The sequence below is a fragment of the Mercenaria mercenaria genome, chromosome 3 (assembly GCF_021730395.1).
Source record: "Mercenaria mercenaria strain notata chromosome 3, MADL_Memer_1, whole genome shotgun sequence".
In the NCBI taxonomy this organism is placed as follows: Eukaryota; Metazoa; Mollusca; class Bivalvia; order Venerida; family Veneridae; genus Mercenaria; species Mercenaria mercenaria.
In genome coordinates this window covers 24,893,888-24,915,402 of record NC_069363.1, presented here as the reverse complement: position 1 = coordinate 24,915,402, position 21,515 = coordinate 24,893,888, and the positions used below count along the sequence as shown (strand labels likewise).

Here is a 21,515-nt window from a genome sequence, read left to right as displayed (position 1 = left end):
ATTGTCAAAAAATAAGGAGGGTCTAGCAATATTGTCTTTGGCCAGAGTAAAAAACGTTACTTCTGTTTTAGAGGGATTAAAATTTACTAGCCATTTTTGAGCCCAATTTGATATCATATGTAAATCACGGTTTAGTATTGTTTCGATATATTCAACATTGTCAGAACTAACGGTGAGTGAACTGTCGTCAGCATACAGCCGAGATATACTTAAAAGAGACTCGGTAATGTCGTTTACGTGAATAAGAAAAAACAAAGGCCCTAAGACTGATCCTTGAGGCACTCCTGCATTTACTTGTGTTTCACAAGAATAGGAAGATCCAATAAAGACTTTTTGGCTTCGATTGTTCAGATAACTAGTGACCCAGTTTATTATGTTTCCGTTTATACCACATTGTCTAAGTTTGAAAGTGAGCAACCCACAAAGACTCCGGAAGTAAATATTCTAGTTCTTGGACACGTCTGGATATTAAATGCGGCGAGACGTATGTAAGTAGACCACCTGAATGGGCAGAATTGTCTTTTCTGTACAATTTGTCAAATCCATCAAGCATAACTGTATTATCTTGTATATCGATTGATAGTTTCAGAAAAATGTGTTTTTATGTAATCCAGTTTATTTCGTATGCTTCTAATATTTTGATGAAAATAGAGATTGTCGAATTTTCTTCATTGTTATTTGGCCCCGGATTTAACTCAACGTCTCCAGAAATTACAAGCAAAAACTGAAATATAAATGTATAATAGGCAAAAACCGATATAATTTCGCTAGGAGGATCGCTTGAATGGTATATTTTATTTTCTGGAAAGGCTGGTGAATGGTAAAACCAGAGATGGTGACTATGACAGGTAAGTAGTACAACTATAAACGAAAAGTAATAGTTGTAAATAAAGATATTCGATTTTGGTACAACTTTCTTTATGTATGATTGTGTACGCAATAAGAAACCTAAAATTGTGTAAATGAAAAAGTGAATTGGACGCATAATAAAGATATACGATTTTGAGAGCCGCTGTAATCTCATATAAAATAGCCCTATAGCCGATCTGTACGAAGCTAGGTCATTCACCTGTTAGGTTATAGACAGATGTTTATAACAAAACAGAGAACGGCTAGAGGGCAATGCATGTAACAGTAAACTAACAACGGGCAACACACGAGACAGAGGGGGCTTGACAGGCTTAGGACCTGAAAAAAACGTTAACGAAAACAAAAATAAAATGTACAACGTTGACATTGTGTGGAGAGAGAAAAAAAAACACAAAATAAAAATGAGAACAATTAGAAATATTACCGAAGAACGCTAATTCCTGAGTACATCCGATTGTAATGGCCTACGTGATTCTTTAATTACTAAGCGTGTTTAACTGGGCAAGTGAAAAACGAAACAAACATACAAAAAAAGAAGAGGTGAAGTACTCCTTCGCACTCACTATCAGCTTGTATATCGGGCTTGTTTCTCTTTAGGAGAGGTTTCTGACTCTGGCTCGGGGAAGACTTATATCGTTTTCGCTTTGACTGGCTATTGTTTCGCTTGCCCATTTGTCATGGCGGGAACGCCCTCAATGATCGAGTTCAGGTAAAAAAGTTCTCAGCAGGTTTCAGAGGTCATAAAAGTCTATATCACTACATCACATTATAGGTTTCTATTACCTCTCGACGAGTAAAAAATGTATCGCGCTCAGGAATTGGTTGTAAACTGATGTATAACTATATTTTATAGCACAGGTGAAAATTCTGAACCATCTTGTTTACACCGGAAGCATATTATTTATAAACAGTTATATTAAAATATCAAAGGACCGTTTGATGCTGTAAAAATGTACGACCCTAAACAGGAAAGAAATGTACCACGAATTGCACAATAAAAATTTTCCGAGAGTTAGAAACTTTTTTTTTCAGAAAAAGTTCGCGTCAGAAATTGCTTGAAAAACAAGTTTGCAACAAAAAAGAGCCTGCACAAGATTTATTTGGGTATAAAAGATACAGAGCCAAACGTTTAAAGATTTCTTCACACTTAGTTGTTTTGTCTCGTTTAAGGGTCCCAAAACAGGCTAGTTTGATCATTAGAATGTAAAAAAGGCAAGACGCCATTCAAATATCTAAACATGGGCATGACCATTTTATAACTTCAATAACTTCGATAATATAAGGATCTTACATGCCTGTCTGTGTAAGACGGGGTTTTCCCTACCCGAGGGACAGTGTGGAATGGAAAACCGAGCGTTAGCGAGGTTTTTTATCCATGCTGTCCCGAGGATAGGGAAAACAGCTGTCTTACACAGGCAGACATGTTAGATCATTTTTCTTGCCTATCATGTTCAAAAAAGATCGTGGAGACAAATGGGTTTTGCCACTGTGTTCCTTTGTTTGTTCGTTTTGTCCTCTTGTGTAGGCTTTGTGTGTGTATGTGTATGTGTTCCTTTGTTTGTTCGTTTTGTCCTCGTGTGTTGGCTTTGTGTGTGTGCGCGTGTATGTGTGTGTGTGTTTGTGGTGTGCACGTGTGCGTGCTGTGGGTTTCGTTTTGGGGAGGCTGCGATTTTGGTACGTGGCATTCCCTGTTTGATATTTGTCTTTGTTTTTTGGGTACTTACTGACATTATTTATAAAGTTTATGACGTCACAATGGTACCCGTACTATGTGACGTCACCTTAGTGCACGCTATTTTAGACAAGGTTTTTCCCTAGGGAAAGACAGGAATATCTATCCCCGGCGCGTGCTCGGATAAATGTATACTTTTCCCGCTAGGTATGCAAGAATTCGAATTCTACGACGCTGAAACGCAAAACCGAGTGTTACGCCGTAGACATAGAACTGGTGCATGCACATACACGTAGAGTTCAAAATACCATAGAAACCCACTTACCTGATAAAAACACAAGCGAACACGCGATGATTTCAGAAAATATCCGCCATTTTGTAAGTTTGCAACCGTTTCGCTCGCTTGAACCAAGTGTGCAACCACTTCACGTCCTGCCCTTTTGGTTACATATAGTGATTGAACATTGGTAACTATCAATTTGCAGCTGTCTAAATTGATACCTTCAGAAATGGTTACTTTGGTCAGTTACTTTGGATACACTCTATATGTTATTGGTTACATTCTTAATAGTTTAAAGGACCACTTTCTTAACGATAAGCTTCATTGCTGAACTTATGTGTTCTTTCTGTTATCTAGTCCCTGGTTGTAATGCATTTTTTTAAGAAATTATATTTTTACAATGTACTGTGATATTGGTGTCTATTTATTCATATGTCTTTCATTTAATTAAGAATCATAAATTGAGCAATTATAATTACATATGCATAACATATACGTTATTTTATAATAATGAACTCGGTAATTTTTTTATATATATTCATGTTAATGTTTCATGCCTCTTTATGTCAGACCATTGGTACCAAGGACCACAATGGAAATAAGAGATTTTTTTCTCTTTCTTGTGTCATCCTTGATATTGATGTGACTGACATAGTTCATAACACATTACTTCATATGACAACTTTTATATATGATTATAAATTTTATTATATGCATGTATTGTAACTATGTTATGTTTGCTCAATTATCGAAATAAATAAATCTATCTATCTATCTATCTATCTATCTAAATAGGTGGAAAAATTGTGTTATAAAAATTGAGTAAAATATGATGTAACCTGAGTAACCAAAGGGATAGATCCATACACTTCTACAACATAACTTGAAACATCCTTCATCAAGTTCAAGTTAACCCCTACCTCGGAATTACCTTCTCGGAAGATATGAAATGGACAACTCACATCAACAACGTCTGCAAAAAGGCCAACTCTTCCATCGGATTCCTCAGAAGAAACCTACGCCACTGTCCAAAACCAAGAATGCTTACTTGGCATTTGTAAGATCCAAAGTAGAGTACGGTTGCACCATCTGGAATCCCTACACCAAAACAGAAACTGAAAAACTTGAACGCGTTCAGAGAAAAGTTGCCAGATTCATCACCAACAACTACACCTCCAGAGATCCAGGCTGCATTACATCTATGCTCCAGCAACTAGACCTGCCAAGCCTCCAAGAACGCCGGCGGTTGCACAGATTGACTTTCATGTATAAGGTGGTGGAAGGGCAAGTGCCGGCAATCAACATACGGGATTATCTCACACCCCAGGGCTATAGGCGTTCCATAAGAATAAAAACCATGTTAGTGTGAACATTGTGGACAAATTAGTGTGTAACAACCAAAAGTGCTTTAAACCAATATTTGCCAAAACAGAAATCTATGAAAACTCCTTCTTCGTCAGAACTGTATATAACTGGAACAATTTAAATGACTCTCAAGTAAACTCAGACTCAATCCAGTCATTCAAGAACTCTATACATTTGTGTGACTAAATAATCTGCGTACTCCCCCGTCCTGTTAAAGCCAGTTATTGGTCTCTACGACGTAATCATACAGATACAGATAGATAGAAGGAGTTAAAAATGAATGCCTTTGCGCATAGGTGCACATACATATTCCTGGCCATACTGTATACAGATAGGCGGGAAGACCAAAATCAGGTATTTTTTAATTATCCCTCTGAATTTCTGCACGATATTTTGCGATTTTTCCGCTAAAATTAAATAGCAGTGAACCATGGTGTCAAACTCTGTACAGGAATCCTAACAGTGATTTACCTATGTACAATCTTTATTAACCAATGAAATGCATCAATGACAAAAACTGCGGTATGAATTGTAAACAAACATGGCGGACGAAGGTAATTTTTTCCCAATTGATAAAAATATAAAATATATGCTTGTCGCTAATCCAATGGATTTGTAACTTAAACGTAGATTAACAAGTAATAAAACTTCAAACAGTAAGCACTCTTCCTCTGTGAAATCTTCAGTATTTTCGACAGTAAGGCCGCATTTAAAATGTCTGACAAGACTGAACCTGACATGTAAGTTTCCCAGATTTTTTAAATTGCTGGGTGAGCATAAACTGTGTATTTCTTTCTGTTGAAGTCAGACTTCTTGGTTATCTTGTCGTGATGATATACATAAAGCTGTAGAAGCTGGCACATGATTTTTAATGTCAAGTCAAGCGACTGTCTAAACGCTAAACATGGTTTACAGATCCCAATTTTCACCTGATTATTTACATTTTCTTCTGAAACATAAATAACGGAGGAACTCCAAATGAATAAACTTCTGCATGCCGATTAATTAAAATTAACAGACGTTAGCATTTCGAACCCTTTATTAAATTATATCTAAAATTCAGCTGAAAAAAAATAAATTCATGAAAACATGCTTTATGCAAAGAAGTATAAAATACATAGAATGGCAACTGGCTGTAATCTCACGTGAGCTCGTGTCAGAGCGTGATTCGGCGTTATCTTACTAAAAACAAACATCGGCGAGCATGGAGTTACAATTTGTACCTTTAAAACTACATTTAAAATACATGTTAGCTTCTAAAACAAAATTATTTTAATGTGAAATGGTCTTAAGACACGAAGTACACGTTTTTTTTTGCCATCGAAAGAAGCATGGTCATACGGTGATAATTATTTTACCGATGAATAATTGCTTTCGCATACAAAATGGCGCGTGGAGAAAGGGCCACTTCCGGTAAACGACTCTTACGAGATCTCGTTTTTTTGTCACGGGAGGTTGGCGAGATTTGCTCTATATGCCTTTCAGGTTGCCAATCTATTTATTTTTTATAGCTCTTTGCTTTATGATTTGTAAAGGCATATGGATTAATTTAAAACTATGTTGTTTTTTAACAATAGATAATCAGCATGAAACAATTTATGAAATATTCCCAGTTGTATTTAGTAATGATCACCAAATGTTTGGAAAAAATAAATACCCAAAATGAAATTATTATTGAAATGGTCTGTCACAACATAATTAAATATCATTTTGTCTAATCTGTTTTGTGACAGTTCGATTTCTCATTATTTATTTGGTGTTCCTTGGTTATTTATGTTTCAAAAGAAAATTACAATTGGGCGAATGCTGGAATCTGTGAAGAATTCAGATGAAAGTTTTAGGTGAATATTGGTTAAATCCTATTGGACAGTTCATTTGCAACAAACCCTAAAGATGTAAATAATACACAACATCTGGAAAAAGAAGGTCCATACTCATAGACAACCCCAAACAGAATTGTCCGACCTCTTGAACCAGGTTCTAGAGGCACGGAGCCGTACCCCTAGACACTTCCTTTTTAGCTCGACTATTCGAAGAATAAGTAGAGCTATCCTACTCACCACGGCGTCGACGTCACACCTTGGTTAAGTTTTTCGTACCAGTCCACATTTTGACAAAGTCTTTTGAGATAAAGCTTTGAAACTTTCAACACTTGTTTACCATCATCATGGCCAGTTATAGGCAAGAGCACATAACTCCATCAAGGATTTTGGCTGAATTATGGCCCCTTTTGACTTAGAAATCATGGTTAAGTTTTTCGTACCAGTTCATATTTTGACAAAGTCTTTTAAGATAAAGCTTTGAAACTTTCAACACTTGTTTACCATCACCATGTCCAGTTATAGGCAAGAGTTCATAACTCCATCAGGGATTTTGGCTGAATTATGGCCCCTTTCGACTTAGAAATCTTGGTTAAGTTTTTCGTACCAGTTCATATTTAGACAAAGTCTTTTGAGATAAAGCTTTGAAATTTTCAACACTTGTTTACCATCACCATGTCCAGTTATAGGCAAGAGCACATAACTCCATCAAGGATTTTGGCTGAATTATGGCCCTTTTTGACTTAGAAATCTGGGTTAATATTCGTACCAGTTCATATTTTGACAAAGGGCTTTTGAGATAAAGCTTTGAAACTTCCAACACCTGTTTACCATCACCATAATCCAGTTATAGGCAAGAGTACATAACTCCATCATGGATTTTGGCTGAATTATGGCCCTTTTTTACTTAGAAATCTTGGTTAAGTTTTCGGTACCAGTTCATATTTTTTGTAAAGTGTTTGACATATGGCTTTGAAACTTTTATCACTTGTTTAGTATAATAGTCTCAATCTGTGGGAAAGAGTACATAACTCTGTGATCTATTTTGGCTGAATTATGGCCCATTTTGGACTTTGAAATTGGTACTGTTTTCATACAAGTCCACGTTTTGTCAAAACTATTTGACATATGGCTTTTAAACTTTGAACACTTGTTTATCATTACAATTTCCATCTGTAGGCAAGAGTACATAACTATTTTGACTGAATTATGGCCCTTTTTGGACTTGGAAATTGGTTCATACATTGCCAATTAGTGCAAGACTTATCGAAATCAAAGAAATACAGGAACATTGTTTGTCTAATCTCTTTATTTCTTTTGTCTGAATATCTGTGGAAATATTTTGACCCCATTCTTCAATCAATTCTTCAAATAGTCGAGCGCGCTGTCATCAGACAGCTCTTGTTTACAATGGGGTTAATGCCCCAAACTATGCTAGATATACTAGAGTCTAGCCATATTTAAAAACAAACCACTTTACACTGAAAGTACTGACAGAACACTTTGCCAACCTAGGAAGAAATGAAATGATGAGCACAATGACATCAACAGAAATGAATCCAGATTCATTTAATTTTTCTGTCTAAAAGGTTACATCCCACAACAGATGTTTGCATTGTGAGTTTGACATTCATATCATTCAAATGAAAACATGGTGGGGCATGTTTACTCCTCTACCTAAAAGTGGAAAACTTTAGTTGCTGTAACATGGGTTTACTGTTGATGTCATACACATACAAATGTTTAATCAAAATAAAATCTGGGCATTTTCAGCCTATCATGGTTTACCTGTTTCATGTTATAAATACATGTTTCAAGTCACTTATTTTTTTAAACAGGCACTTTAGTAGAGAAGCCTAAAAAGACCAAAAGGCCAAAGTCTGGAAAGAAAACAGAGGATATTCCTATGGGTAAAATCTATTTTCTTGATGTATTTTTAATTTAAGTCTTCATTATGATTAAGTTTCATTTATTAGCTTGTTATTAAAAAAATAAGTAGAGCTGCTGTACTGTCATGTTCATCAGTGTTCCAGTTTGGTTAAGTTTTTTTATCAGAAATATTCACATGACACATACATGATTGTATAGACCTACCAGTATGATATATATGTATATATTTTGAGTCTGTCTGTTTTTAGCTCACCTGTCACAAAGTGACAAGGTGAGCTTTTGTGATCGCGCAGTGTCCGTCGTCCGTCGTCCGTCCGTGCGTCCGTGCGTCCGTAAACTTTTTGCTTGTGACCACTCTAGAGGTCACATTTTTCATGGGATCTTTATGAAAATTGGTCAGAATGTTCATCTTGATGATATCTAGGTCAAGTTCGAAACTGGGTCACGTGCGGTCAAAAACTAGGTCAGTAGGTCTAAAAATAGAAAAACCTTGTGACCACTCTAGAGGTCACATTTTTCATGTGATCTTCATGAAAATTGGTCAGAATGTTCATCTTGATGATATCTAGGTCAAGTTCGAAACTGGGTCACGTGAAGTCAAAAACTAGGTCAGTAGGTCTAAAAATAGAAAAACCTTGTGACCACTCTAGAGGTCACATTTTTCATGGGATCTTCATGAAAGTTGGTCAGAATGTTCATCTTGATGATATCTAGGTCAAGTTCGAAACTGGGTCACGTGCAGTCAAAAACTAGGTCAGTAGGTCTAAAAATAGAAAAACCTTGTGACCACTCTAGAGGTCACATTTTTCATGGGATCTTCATGAAAGTTGGTCAGAATGTTCATCTTGATGATATCTAGGTCAAGTTCGAAACTGGGTCACGTGCGTTCAAAAACTAGGTCAGTAGGTCTAAAAATAGAAAAACCTTGTGACCACTCTAGAGGTCACATTTTTCATGGGATCTTCATGAAAGTTGGTCAGATTGTTCATCTTGATGATATCTAGGTCAGGTTCGAAACTGGGTCACGTGTGGTCAAAAACTAGGTCAGTAGGTCTAAAAATAGAAAAAACCTTGTGACCAACCTAGAGGTCACATTTTTCATGGGATCTTCATGAAAGTTGGTCAGAATGTTCATCTTGATGATATCTAGGTCAAGTTCGAAACTGGGTCACGTGGAGTCAAAAACTAGGTCAGTAGGTCTAAAAATAGAAAAACCTTGTGACCACTCTAGAGGTCACATTTTTCATGGGATCTTCATGAAAGTTGGTCAGAATGTTCATCTTGATGATATCTAGGTCAAATTCGAAACTGGGTCACGTGCCTTCAGAAACTAGGTCAGTAGGTCTAAAAATACAAAAACCTTGTGACCACTCTAGAGGTCACATTTTTCATGGGATCTTCATGAAAGTTGGTCAGAATGTTCATCTTGATGATATCTAGGTCAAGTTCGAAACTGGGTCACGTGCGGTCAAAAACTAGGTCAGTAGGTCTAAAAATAGAAAAACCTTGTGACCACTCTAGAGGTCACATTTTTCATGGGATCTTCATGAAAAATGGTCAGAATGTTCATCTTGATGATATCTAGGTCAAGTTCGAAACTGGGTGACGTGCGGTCAAAAACTAGGTCAGTAGGTCTAAAAATAGAAAAACCTTGTGACCACTCTAGAGGTCACATTTTTCATGGGATCTTCATGAAAAATGGTCAGAATGTTCATCTTGATGATATCTAGGTCAAGTGCGAAACGGGGTTACGTGCCTTCAAAAACTAGGTCAGTAGGTCTAAAATAGAAAAACCTTGTGACCACTCTAGAGGTCACATTTTTCTTGGGATCTTCATGAAAGTTGGTCAGAATGTTCATCTTGATGATTTCTAGGTCAAGTTCGAAACTGGGTCACGTGCGGTCAAAAACTAGGTCAGTAGGTCTAAAAATAGAAAAACCTTGTGACCACTCTAGAGGTCACATTTTTCATGGGATCTTTATGAAAGTTGGTCAGAATGTTCATCTTGATGATATCTAGGTCAAGTTCGAAACTGGGTCACGTGCCTTCAAAAACTAGGTCAGTAGGTCTAAAAATAGAAAAACCTTGTGACCACTCTAGAGGTCACATTTTTCATGGGATCTTCATGAAAGCTGGTCAAAAACGATGTCATACTCAAAACTGGGTCATGTGGGAAGAGGTGAGCGATTCAGGACCATCATGGTCCTCTTGTTTAGTTATTGTTTTTTTCCAGCTACGATGGATGGTGGTAGCAATAAATTTAATCAACTACTACAGCAAGCTGTGGACCAAAGCCTGAGGTAATGCTCAATTTTCACTAAGTAGGAATATTTTACTTGTTTCCAACAGATCAAAACTGGCATTAGTTTAAGTTGAAATGGACCATACATTAAAGCACTTTTAGTGTCTTTATTTATATCATTTAGAAGGGTCACACGTCACCAGAGGGTGTTTTTTAATGTGATTGATTGTGATTCAAAGTTCCATATTGACTGTAACACTTTTTATGTTAACAGTGAAGCCAAAGTAGAAAAGAAGAAGAAAAAGAAAAAGGTTGATGATTCTGTGGTATGTATACTTAGCTTAATGTCAGGAATTTCTAAGTATTTCCTGAAAAAATATCTATTTCCATGTAATCTTTTGTGCATGGCAGTAGCCTTTATCTAACTGATTTGTTTTTTAGTTTGGTACATAGCCTTGAGTCAGACAGTTTTTCAGTATGTTTGATGACTAGTCAATGAGCTAGTTCAACATTTATTTAATATCATATTTTTATTATTTATATAATATATCTACTGGTAATGATAGTCAGTGGGCTAGTTCAGCATTTATTTACTATATATATCTACTGGTAAGGTAATGACAGTCGAGTAGTCCAAAATTTATTTACTGTGTATATCTACTATTATCTTTATATCCACTTGTATAGCTTGAGAGTCTACGCAAGGGAGAAGGTATTCAGAAAGATGTTGATGAAACAAAACTTGCCAACACATATGATCCTGATGATACCAAATATCAAAAGAGTAACAAAAAGAAACAGAAAATTCTGGAAGGTGTGTATGATATTGCAAAAGTGTAAAAGATGTGGCAGGGTTCTCACTAGCAATTTCAAGTTGCAGTCCTGGGACTCCCAAAGTTGAAAAAGTTGCAGTCCCAACTACTGACTAGATTGACGGACAGACTTAAATGTTTCGTCAAAATACAGGCCTCTATTGTACTGTCAAATTAAGTGTAGACCGACAGACATTTTGTAATCACAATTCTTCACCCAAATATTGTTAAGGTGCGATGAAAAGGTAAAGGTAAAATAGGTAAAATGTAGTCAAAAATTAATGTAAGACAAAATCACCCCTGCACAACACCCCCACCCCCCACCCCCTCCTCTCTGCCCCATCCCTGCTGTTTCTGATCTTCCTGAACAAAATCCCCATGTGAAATTATCAAGGTGGACAAAATTCCCCTTGTAAAAATATCAAGTTAGACAAAATTCCTGGTGATAATTTTACCTTTACCTTTTTTTTCAAAATGGAAACTTATAATTATATAAACATACAGTGAAAAGAAAATACATGAACAATTACTGCTTTTATTTTAATACTTATTAAAGTTAAAACATTCGGTCTAAAATACATTAAGAATGCACAGTATGTCTATGATCAACATATTAATAAATGCTTCTTCACTCTTCAGTAACATCATCGATTTTGCAAAAAAATAATCACGTTTCTAAGACTGGCATCGACAGCATCTTAAAATTACTCGGATATTCATTCCTAATTATCACTTCTTCTAAAAAAAGTTCTTTAAAACTGCCTGGTAATTAGTACGTGAGAAAACAATCGGAGTTACTCCAAACACTACGTAATCCGTCGTTAACAATTAGAAATTGTCACCTATGCAATCACGCCAACAATCACATGTATACATTCGAGTTAATTATATATGCAGCTTATCTCTCGGTGTACTGTAAACGGGCAACGCTGATTGGCTATACGCAGCTATCGGTGACAAGCGAGTGACTCCGCCCACATATTTTGCTCTCGAGTCAAACCTTGTGTATTCGCAGGTTTATGTAATCAATTAATTTTCATTGCGTCTCACTGCAGAAACGTGCGTCCGGGGACTCCCAAGCTGCAATAAACACGCGTATACCGGGACCAATTATGCTTACAGGGACGCCGATTTCGGCGTTTCCGAGAACCCTGTGTAGACTGTTTAAATAATGTTTGTTTTGGTAACAATGCTGTATCTGTTGAACTAAGTCCTGTATGTTAAAACTCTCATCCCCTCCCCAAATAAAAAAAGTATGGTCTTAATTCCATTTTAAAAGAGGGCACATTGTATTTTTAGTTCCTAGATAGATTATTACCAAAATGTGTCTTAAAAGGATGAGGAAGAGTTTATTTTTAGCTCGACTATTCGAAGAATAGTCTAGCTATTCTACTCACCCTGGCGTCGGCGTCGGCGTCACACCTTGGTTAAGTTTTTGCATGCAAGTACATACAGCCATCAATTAAAGGCATATAGCTTTGAAACTTATTTTTTCTTTTTCTAGGTCAATTACCAACTTCTCTGGGTCAAGTCCCATAACTCTGACATGTATTTTGAGCAAATTATGCCCCCTTTTGGACTTAGAAAATTTTGGTTAAAGTTTTACATGCAAGTTACTATCTCCAAAACTAATGCAGATATTGATTTGAAACTTCACATGTGTCTTCGGGGTTATAAAACTAGTTGATAGCAGCAAGTCCCATAACTCTGACCTTCATTTTGGCCAAATAATGCCCCCTTTTGGACTTAGCAAATTCTGGTTAAAGTTTTACGTGCAAGTACATACAGCTGTTTTTAAAAGGCATATAGATTTGAAACTTATTTTTTCTTTTTCTAGATCAATTACCAACCTCACTGGGTCAAGTCCCATAACTCTGGCATGTATTTTGAGCAAATTTTGCCCCCTTTTGGACTTAGAAAATTTTGGTTAAAGTTTTACATGGAAGTTACTATCTCCAAAACTAATGCAGATATTGATTTGAAACTTCACATGTGTCTTTGGGATTATAAAACTAGTTGATAGCAGCAAGTTCCATAACTCTGACCTTCATTTTGGCCAAATAATGCCCCTTTTGGACTTAGCAAATTCTGGTTAAAGTTTTGCGTGCAAGTACATACAGCTATTACTAAAAGGCATATAGATTTGAAACTTATTTTTCTTTTTCTAGATCAACTACCAACCTCACTGGGTCAAGTCCCATAACTCTGGCATGTATTTTGGGCAAATTATGCCCCCTTTTGGACTTAGAAAATTTGGGTTAAAGTTTTACATGCGAGTGTCTATCTCCAAAACTAATGCAGATATTGAATTGAAACTTCACATGTGCCTTCGGGTTATAAAACTAGTTGATAGCAGCAAGTCCTATAACTGATATGCATTTTTGTCAAATTAGGCCCCCTTTTGAACTTAAAACTCTTTTGATATTTAACCTTTTTGGGTAATATTTTCCTGCTTCTGGGACAATATTTCGAATAGTCGAGCTTGGCTGTCTTACGGACAGCTCTTGTTATTTCTAATAATTGATAATATCCTGTATGAAACAGAACTGAAAATAAATGACAAGCATCAATTTGTTACATATCAATAAAAATAACTGATGATTAAACCACAAAAATACTGAAATACAAAATTACAAATTATCTTTAAAACATTTTTTAAAAAAGGGCCGGGTGACATGAAAAATAGGGGGATGGTAATTTATTATCACTTTATCCCAATTTACAGGTAAATCATATTTTAGAACATCAGTAAATGTAGCAATTTGTTTCTATCATTTTACAGATCGTAACAGACAAAATGAGTTAGAAATACTAGATGAAACCAAAGGCAAAACAAAGAAGAAAAAGAAACCTAAAATACAAGACGAACTCATAGAAAATTTGTAAGTATTTATGGCTTATATAGACAGACTGGGCAAAGAATAACATCGTATAGAATGAGACTTAAAATGTTTTTTTTGCAGACAAACAAATTGCAAGCAGGTAGTTTTCCTAGTCTTTGTTTTAAGCTCACCTGTCACAAAGTGACAAGGTGAGCTTTTGTGATCGCGTGGCGTTCGCCGTCCGTGTGTGCATGCGTCCATCTGTAAACTTTTGCTTGTGACCACTCTAGAGGTCACATTTTTCATGGGATCTTTATGAAAGTTGGTCAGAATGTTTATCTTGATGATATCTACGTCAAGTTCGAAACTGGGTCACATGCGATCGAAAACTAGGTCAGTAGGTCTAAAAATAGAAAAACCTTGTGACCTCTCTAGAGGCCATACTTTTCAATGGATCTTCATGAAAATTGGTCAGAATGTTTGCCTTGATGATATCTAGGTCAAATTCGAAACTGGGTCACGTACCATCAAAAACTAGGTCAGTAGGTCAAATAATACAAAAACCTTGTGACCTCTCTAGAGGTCATATTTTTCATGGGATCTGTATGAAAGTTGGTTTGAATGTTCATCTTAATGATATCTAGGTCAGTTTCGAAACTGGATCAGCTGCGGTCAAAAACTAGGTCAGTAGGTCTAAAAATAGAAAAACCTTGTAACCTCTCTAGAGACCGTACTTTTCAATGGATCTTCATGAAAATTGGTCAGAATGTTCACCTTGATGATATCTAGGTCAAGTTTGAAACTGGGTCACGTGCCTTCAAAAACTAGGTCAGTAGGTCAAATAATAGAAAAACCTTGTGACCTCTCTAGAGGCCATATTTTTCATGGGATCTGTGTGAAAGTCGGTCTGAATGTTCATCCTGATGATATCTAGGTCAAGTTCGAAACTGGGTCAACTGCGGTCAAAAACTAGGTCAGTAGGTCTAAAAATAGAAAAACCTTGTGACCTCTCTAGAGGCCATACTTTTCAATGGATCTTCATGAAAATTGGTCAGAATTTTCACCTTGATGATATCTAGGTCAAGTTTGAAACTGGGTCACATGCCATCAAAAACTAGGTCAGTAGGTCAAATAATAAAAAAACCTTGTGACCTCTCTAGAGGCCATATTTTTCATTGGATCTGTTTGAAAGTTGGTCTGAATATTCATCTTGATGATATCTAGGCCAAGTTCGAAACTGGGTCAACTGCGGTCAAAAACTAGGTCAGAAGGCCTAAAAATAGAAAAACCTTTTGACCACTCTAGAGGCCATATTTTTCAACGGATCTTCATGAAAATTGGTCTGAATGTTCACCTTGATGATCTACCTAGGTCAAGTTCAAAACTGGGTCATGTGCCTTCAAAAACTAGGTCATTAGGTCAGATAATAGAAAAACCTTGTGACCTCTCTAGAAGCCATATTTTTCAATGGATCTTCATGAAAATTGGGTCATGTGGAGACAGGTGAGCGATTCAGGACCATCATGGTCCTCTTGTTATATACATGTTAGCTAACTTACGTTATTTGGGCATAGACTTTATTCAGCTGTGATTATTACAATGCATATCTTAGCAATTCCAGTTGTCAAAGTTGAATTTAATGAAAACTGAAATGCACATTTGTGTTTTTGCAGTAAGATCTCAGCTTCCTCAAAATTTCCTTTACTTGGCTTTTTAGCTCACATGTCACAAAGTGACAAGGAGAGCTTTTGTTATCACGCAGCGTCCGTCGTCTGTCGTCCGTCTGTGCGTGCGTCCGTCCGTAAACTTTTGCTTGTGACCACTCTAGAGGTCACATTTTTCATGGGATCTTTAAGAAAGTTGGTCAGAATGTTTATCTTGATGATATCTAGGTCAAGTTTGAAACTAGTCATGTGCAGTCCAAAACTAGGTCGGTAGATCTAAAAATAGAAAAACCTTGTGACCTCTCTAGAGGCCATACTTTTCAATGGATCTTACGAAAGTTAGTCAGAATGTTCACCTTCAAAAACTAGGTCAGTAGGTCAAATAATAAAAAAACTTTGTGACCTCTCTCGAGGCCAAATTTTTCATGGGATATGTATGAAAGTTGTTCTGAATGTTCATCTTGATGATATCTAGGTCAAGTTTGAAACTGGGTCAACTGCGGTCAAAAACTAGGTCAGTAGGTCTAAAAATAGAAAAACCTTGTGACCTCTCTAGAGGCCATACTTTTGAATGGATCTTCATGAAAATTGCTCAGAATATTCACCTTGATGATATCTAGGTCAGCTTTGAAACTGGGTCATGTGCCCTCAATTACTAGGTTAGTAGGCCAAATAATAAAAAAACCTTGTGACCTCTCTAGAGGCCATAATTTTCATGGGATCTGTATGAAAGTTGGTCTGAATGTTCATCTTGATGATAGTTAGGTCAAGTTCAAAACTGGGTGAACTGCGGTCAAAAACTAGGTCAGTAGGTTTAAAAATAGAAAAACATTTTGACCTCTCTAGAGGCCAAATTTTTCAATGGATCTTCATGAAAATTGGTCTGAATGTTCACCTTGATGATATCTAGATTAATTTCGAAACTGGGTCAACTGCGGTCAAAAACTAGGTCAGTAGGTATAAAAATAGAAAAACCTTGTGACCTCTCTAGAGGCCATATTTTTCATGAGATCTTCATGAAAATTGGTGAGATTGTTCACCTTGATGATATCTAGGTCAGATACAAAACTGGGTCACATGCCTTCAAAAACTAGGTCATTAGGTCAAATAATAGAAAAACCTTGTGGCCTCTCTAGAGGCCATATTTTTCAATGGATCTTCATGAAAATTGGTCAGAATTTTTAACTTGATGATATCTAGGTCAAGTTCAAAACTGGGTCACATGAGCTCAGAAACTAGGTCACTATGTCAAATAATAGAAAAAATGACGTCATACTCAGTTCAAAACTGGGTCATGTGGGGACAGGTGAGCGATTCAGGACCATCATGGTTCTCTTGTTTAGAACATCTCCTGAGTTCTGTAAACATTTGTCTCTGTTCCAAAGCAGTTGTTTATATAAAAGATGCTTGCTTATAAGGACATTTTTAGCACTTTTAATATGGCACATATGAAGCAACTTGATTAAAAATTTTAGGATAAAACCGAAGTACGCAGAATTTGTTAGAATTGTGTATTTTATAATACATGTAGTGCTCTTTAGTATCAACTTAATGAATCCCTTTAAAGCATGAAAACAAAGTTTAAACAAAATAAAAGTGTCTCAGAAATTTTTTAAAATGAGTGTCTTTTGTTATTTTTTTGCCAGAAAAAAAAAGAATTATGTAAAACTCTGCAAATGAAGACTATGACAAGTAGCTTTAAAATCTGTTGCCACGTGTGAGATTTTGATTCGTTTATTACTGGTGGAAGTGTGGGGGGTGGGATGGGGGGGGGGGGCTCTGATGTTTCTGATGCTGAATGCAATTGTTTCTTGTCTGTAAAACAATAATTATCAGTGTTGCTTATAACTTTCAGTGAAGATTCTCAAGCCGAACCACCAGATAAGACTATGACAATGTCAGAGCTAGAAACCAGTACACAGAAAACCCCAGGTAAAAAGAAGAAAAAGAAAAAGGAAGAGGAACCAGTGCTGTCAGCAAGGTACGAGTTTGGATCTTACCCAGTAGAATTAATCCATTACTTAATAATCAGTAAATTTATTTGATCTTAAATTAAGCTGTGGTAATAAATGCCAACAGGTTATTTAAAAAGGAAATGAAAAATCGAAAATAATTTTTGTCAAATAATCACATAGGGACTTTGGGTTTAAGCTATCCTCAAATAATTCACCTGTATAAGTATTTCATATTTTTACAGGTCAGAGGATGAGCCAAGTGTGGCCACCACACCCAAGAAGAAACCGAGAAAAAAGGTCCCCAGAGATGGTACACCAGAACCTGACTCCCAAACAGAAACTGTTCTCACACCAACAAAAAAGAAAAAGAAGAAGCCAGCAGGTAGATGACTTTTCTATGTTGTCACTGTATACAGAACCATAAAACCTTAAGAAAGATAATGTAGTATTAACAAAAGCATAAGGGGTGAACCCATTTTTAGCTCACCTGTCACAAAGTGACAAGGTGAGCTTTTGTGATCGTGCGGTGTCCGTCGTCCGTCGTCCGTCCGTCCGTGCGTGCGTCCGTGCGTGCGTCCGTCCGTAAACTTCTGCTTGTGACCACTCTAGAGGTCACATTTTTCATGGGATCTTTATGAAAGTTGGTCAGAATGTTCATCTTGATGATATCTAGGTCAAGTTCGAAACTGGGTCATGTGCCATCAAAAACTAGGTCAGTAGGTCTAAAAATAGAAAAACCTTGTGACCTCTCTAGAGGCCATATATTTCACAAGATCTTCATGAAAATTGGTCAGAATGTTCACCTTGATGATATCTAGGTCAAGTTCGAAACTGGGTCACGTGCCCTCAAAAACTAGGTCAGTAGGTCTAAAAATAGAAAAACCTTGTGACCTCTCTAGAGGCCATATTTTTCACAAGATCTTTATGAAAATTGGTCAGAACATTCACCTTGATAATATCTAGGTCAAGTTCGAAACTGGGTCACGTGCCGTCAAAAACTAGGTCAGTAGGTCAAATAATAGAAAAACCTTGTGACCTCTCTAGAGGCCATATTTTTCATTGGATCTGTATGAAAGTTGGTCTGAATGTTCATCTTGATAATATCTAGATCAAGTTCGAAACTGGGTCACGTGCGGTCAAAAACTAGGTCAGTAGGTCTAAAAATAGAAAAACATTGTAACCTCTCTAGAGGCCATATATTTCACAAGATCTTCATGAAAATTGGTCAGAATGTTCACCTTGATGATATCTAGGTCAAGTTCGAAAGTGGGTCACGTGCGGTCAAAAACTAGGTCAGTAGGTCAAATTATAGAAAAACCTTGTGACCTCTCTAGAGGCCATATTTTTCATGGGATCTGTATGAAAGTTGGTCTGAATGTTCATCTTGATGATATCTAGGTCAAGTTCAAAAGTGGGTCACGTGCCATCGAAAACTAGGTCAGTAGGTCAAATAATAGAAAAACCTTGTGACCTCTCTAGAGGCCATATTTTTCATGGGATCTATATGAAAATTGGTCTGAATGTTCATCTTGATGATATCTAGGTCAAGTTCGAAACAGGGTCATGTGCGGTCAAAAACTAGGTCAGTAGGTCTAAAAATAGAAAAACCTTGAGACCTCTCTAGAGGCCATACTTGTGAATGGATCTCCATAAAAATTGGTCAGAATGTTCACCTTGATGATATCTAGGTCAAGTTTGAAACTGGGTCACGTGCCATAAAAAACTAGGTCAGTAGGTCAAATAATAAAAAAACCTTGTGACCTCTCTAGAGGCCATACTTTTCATGGGATCTGTATGAAAGTTGGTCTGAATGTTCATCTTGATGATATCTAGGTCAAGTTTGAAACTGGGTCAACTGCGGTCAAAAACTAGGTCAGTAGGTCTAAAATTATTAAAATCTTTTGACCTCTCTAGAGGCCATATTTTTCAATGGATCTTCATGAAAATTGATCTGAATATTCACCTTGATGATATCTAGGTCAGTTTCGATACTGGGTCACGTGCGGTCAAAAACTAGGCCAGCAGGTATAAAAATAGAAAAACCTTGTGACCTCTCTAGAGGCCATATTTTTCATGAGATCTTCATGAAAATTAGTGAGAATGTTCACCTTGATGATATCTAGGTAAAGATCAAAACAGGGTCACGTACCTTCGAAAACTAGGTCAATAGGTCAAGTAATAGAAAAACCTTGTGACCTCTCTAGAGACCATATTTTTCAATGGATCTTCATGAAAATTGGTCAGAATTTTTATCTTGATAATATCTAGGTCAAGTTCAAAACTGGGTCACATGAGCTCAAAAATTAGGTCACTATGTCAAATAATAGAAAAAACGACGTCATACTCAAAACTGGGTCATGTGGGAAGAGGTGAGCGATTCAGGACCATCATGGTCCTCTTGTTGACAATGATCTTTGAAAACAGAAGTGTCTGCATGAAAAAAATATCATATTTTGGTTTACATACAACTGATTGTTGCCTCTTGCTTGGTATTTTTTGTTTGATGATTATCAACTATTATAACATGACTCTTTATTTAAATTGCTGGTCTGTAGCTGGTGCTACATGACTGGTCTATAATCAGCACATTACCTAGGCTAATAAGTCAAAAATGTGAAAATATTAACTATTATAAAATTGATTTCTGTTGTCATGTAATAAATCTTTTATTGAAGGGCAATATTATTAGCCTTCAGATGTTTGGCAATAGCAAAGACTTAATACTTTCTCTATGTGGAGGCAATAAAGATATCTTATCTATTAACTTTTCAATTTCCTTAAAGCAGAAACTGATGAGGAAGCTGTTATGTCTCCAAGTGAAGAAGTTGTCTCCCCTAAGGGAAAGAAGAAGAAAAAACGAACTGAGGGTGAAACAGATGAAGAAGCAATCTTGTCCCCATCAGAGGAACCCACATCCCCAAAAGGGAAAAAAGGGAAAAAGAAGAAAAAAGGAGAAGAAATAGAGGAAGAAGCTGCTCTATCTCCCACAGAGGAACCTACTTCTCCAAAGGATGGAAAGAAGAAGAAAAAGAAGAAGAAAGGAGAGGGAGAAACAGAAGATGAAGCACTGTCACCAGCAGAGGAGGTGGAGAGTCCCAAAGAAAAAGTAAAAAAGAAGAAGAAAAAGAAAGATAAGGAAGAAGAAGAGGTATTATAGATGGACTTAGTGTTAAATTTGCTTGCTGGTTACTGGGTCTATTTACATTTTTGTTTACTTGTATTTTTAGGAAAACATTCTTAAAATGGTCTATTCTTCAGTTTGTTCCATTGTATAAAAACATTCATTCTAACATGGCTGGATTTGATTTCCAGTTAAACAAAGAAGGAAATCAAGCTCTGTATATTCTGCGATAAACAACAGTTGAAACGCGGACCAGTAAGAGAGCATTATGCCGTCAGTTATGACGTCAAATTGCCACATGACATCCAATACATTGCTCCTCGGGTAAATGAAGTCCAGCATAATATTTATTAAAATATGTCATTGAGCATGTCAGAATGAAAACAATTTTGTGATTTATCAGTTTTTGGCACAGAAGGTTGTTGAATGATGTTTATCATGTTCTGATAAAGAATTTTAGACTTTACAGTAAATATTTTTCCAAAGTTATTTATTTTTTGAAGCAGTGTCATCTGTTGTGGTTTAATTAGTGCTACTTTATTTTGTATCAAATACATATATATCAGGTTTTGATGAAATATTATTTTAGGGAGAGAAGGAAGGTGAAGAAGAAGAGGAAGCACCAAAACCTAAAGAAAGGAAAAAGAAGAAAAAGAAAGGTAGGAAATGTGTACCATTCTGTGGCTTCCAACAAAAATCATGTTAAGGAAAATAGTGTATGCAGTGTTGCAGATTTTTCCATATTTCAACAGCAGTTTATATTTCAGTTCTTCTCAAGGGTGCATGCATTTGGGTTAGTTAATCCTGTGGTCAGGTCATCCAAAGCTTGAAAGTAGCTGTATAGCCTAAATTGTTCCTTTGTTTCTTAAAACACAAGAAAACAAAGAAAAAGCATATTCTGGTTTGAAAAGTTATTTTGGCTTTATAATTAAAAAAAAATGTTTTTAGCTTGACTGTTGGGTGTATTGTATTTTCCCTAGCACTGGCATGGCTCTCAAGTTT

The 21,515-nt window shown here is 36.4% G+C and overlaps 1 protein-coding gene across 5 annotated transcripts in view; it reads left to right on the top strand.

Annotated features, from left to right (window-relative positions):
* The first annotated feature begins 4,679 nt into the window (after positions 1–4,679).
* The window catches only part of LOC123525240 (jouberin-like), a 50,795-nt gene continuing 33,959 nt past the window's right edge, over positions 4,680–21,515 (top strand). For 3 of the 5 annotated variants that reach the window (XM_053538027.1, XM_045304118.2, XM_053538028.1), the window contains exons 1-10: positions 4,680–4,741; positions 7,846–7,917; positions 10,131–10,197; positions 10,414–10,465; positions 10,827–10,953; positions 13,734–13,833; positions 17,293–17,418; positions 17,635–17,774; positions 20,176–20,540; positions 21,103–21,172. In XM_053538027.1, the coding sequence (XP_053394002.1) occupies positions 4,729–4,741; positions 7,846–7,917; positions 10,131–10,197; positions 10,414–10,465; positions 10,827–10,953; positions 13,734–13,833; positions 17,293–17,418; positions 17,635–17,774; positions 20,176–20,540; positions 21,103–21,172 (1,132 nt within the window). In that variant the 5' untranslated portion in view covers positions 4,680–4,728. Of the gene's footprint in view, positions 4,742–4,808; positions 4,928–7,845; positions 7,918–10,130; positions 10,198–10,413; positions 10,466–10,826; positions 10,954–13,733; positions 13,834–17,292; positions 17,419–17,634; positions 17,775–20,175; positions 20,541–21,102; positions 21,173–21,515 lie in introns of those variants that run through there. The other 2 variants (XM_053538026.1, XM_053538029.1) reach the window with 2 other exon arrangements.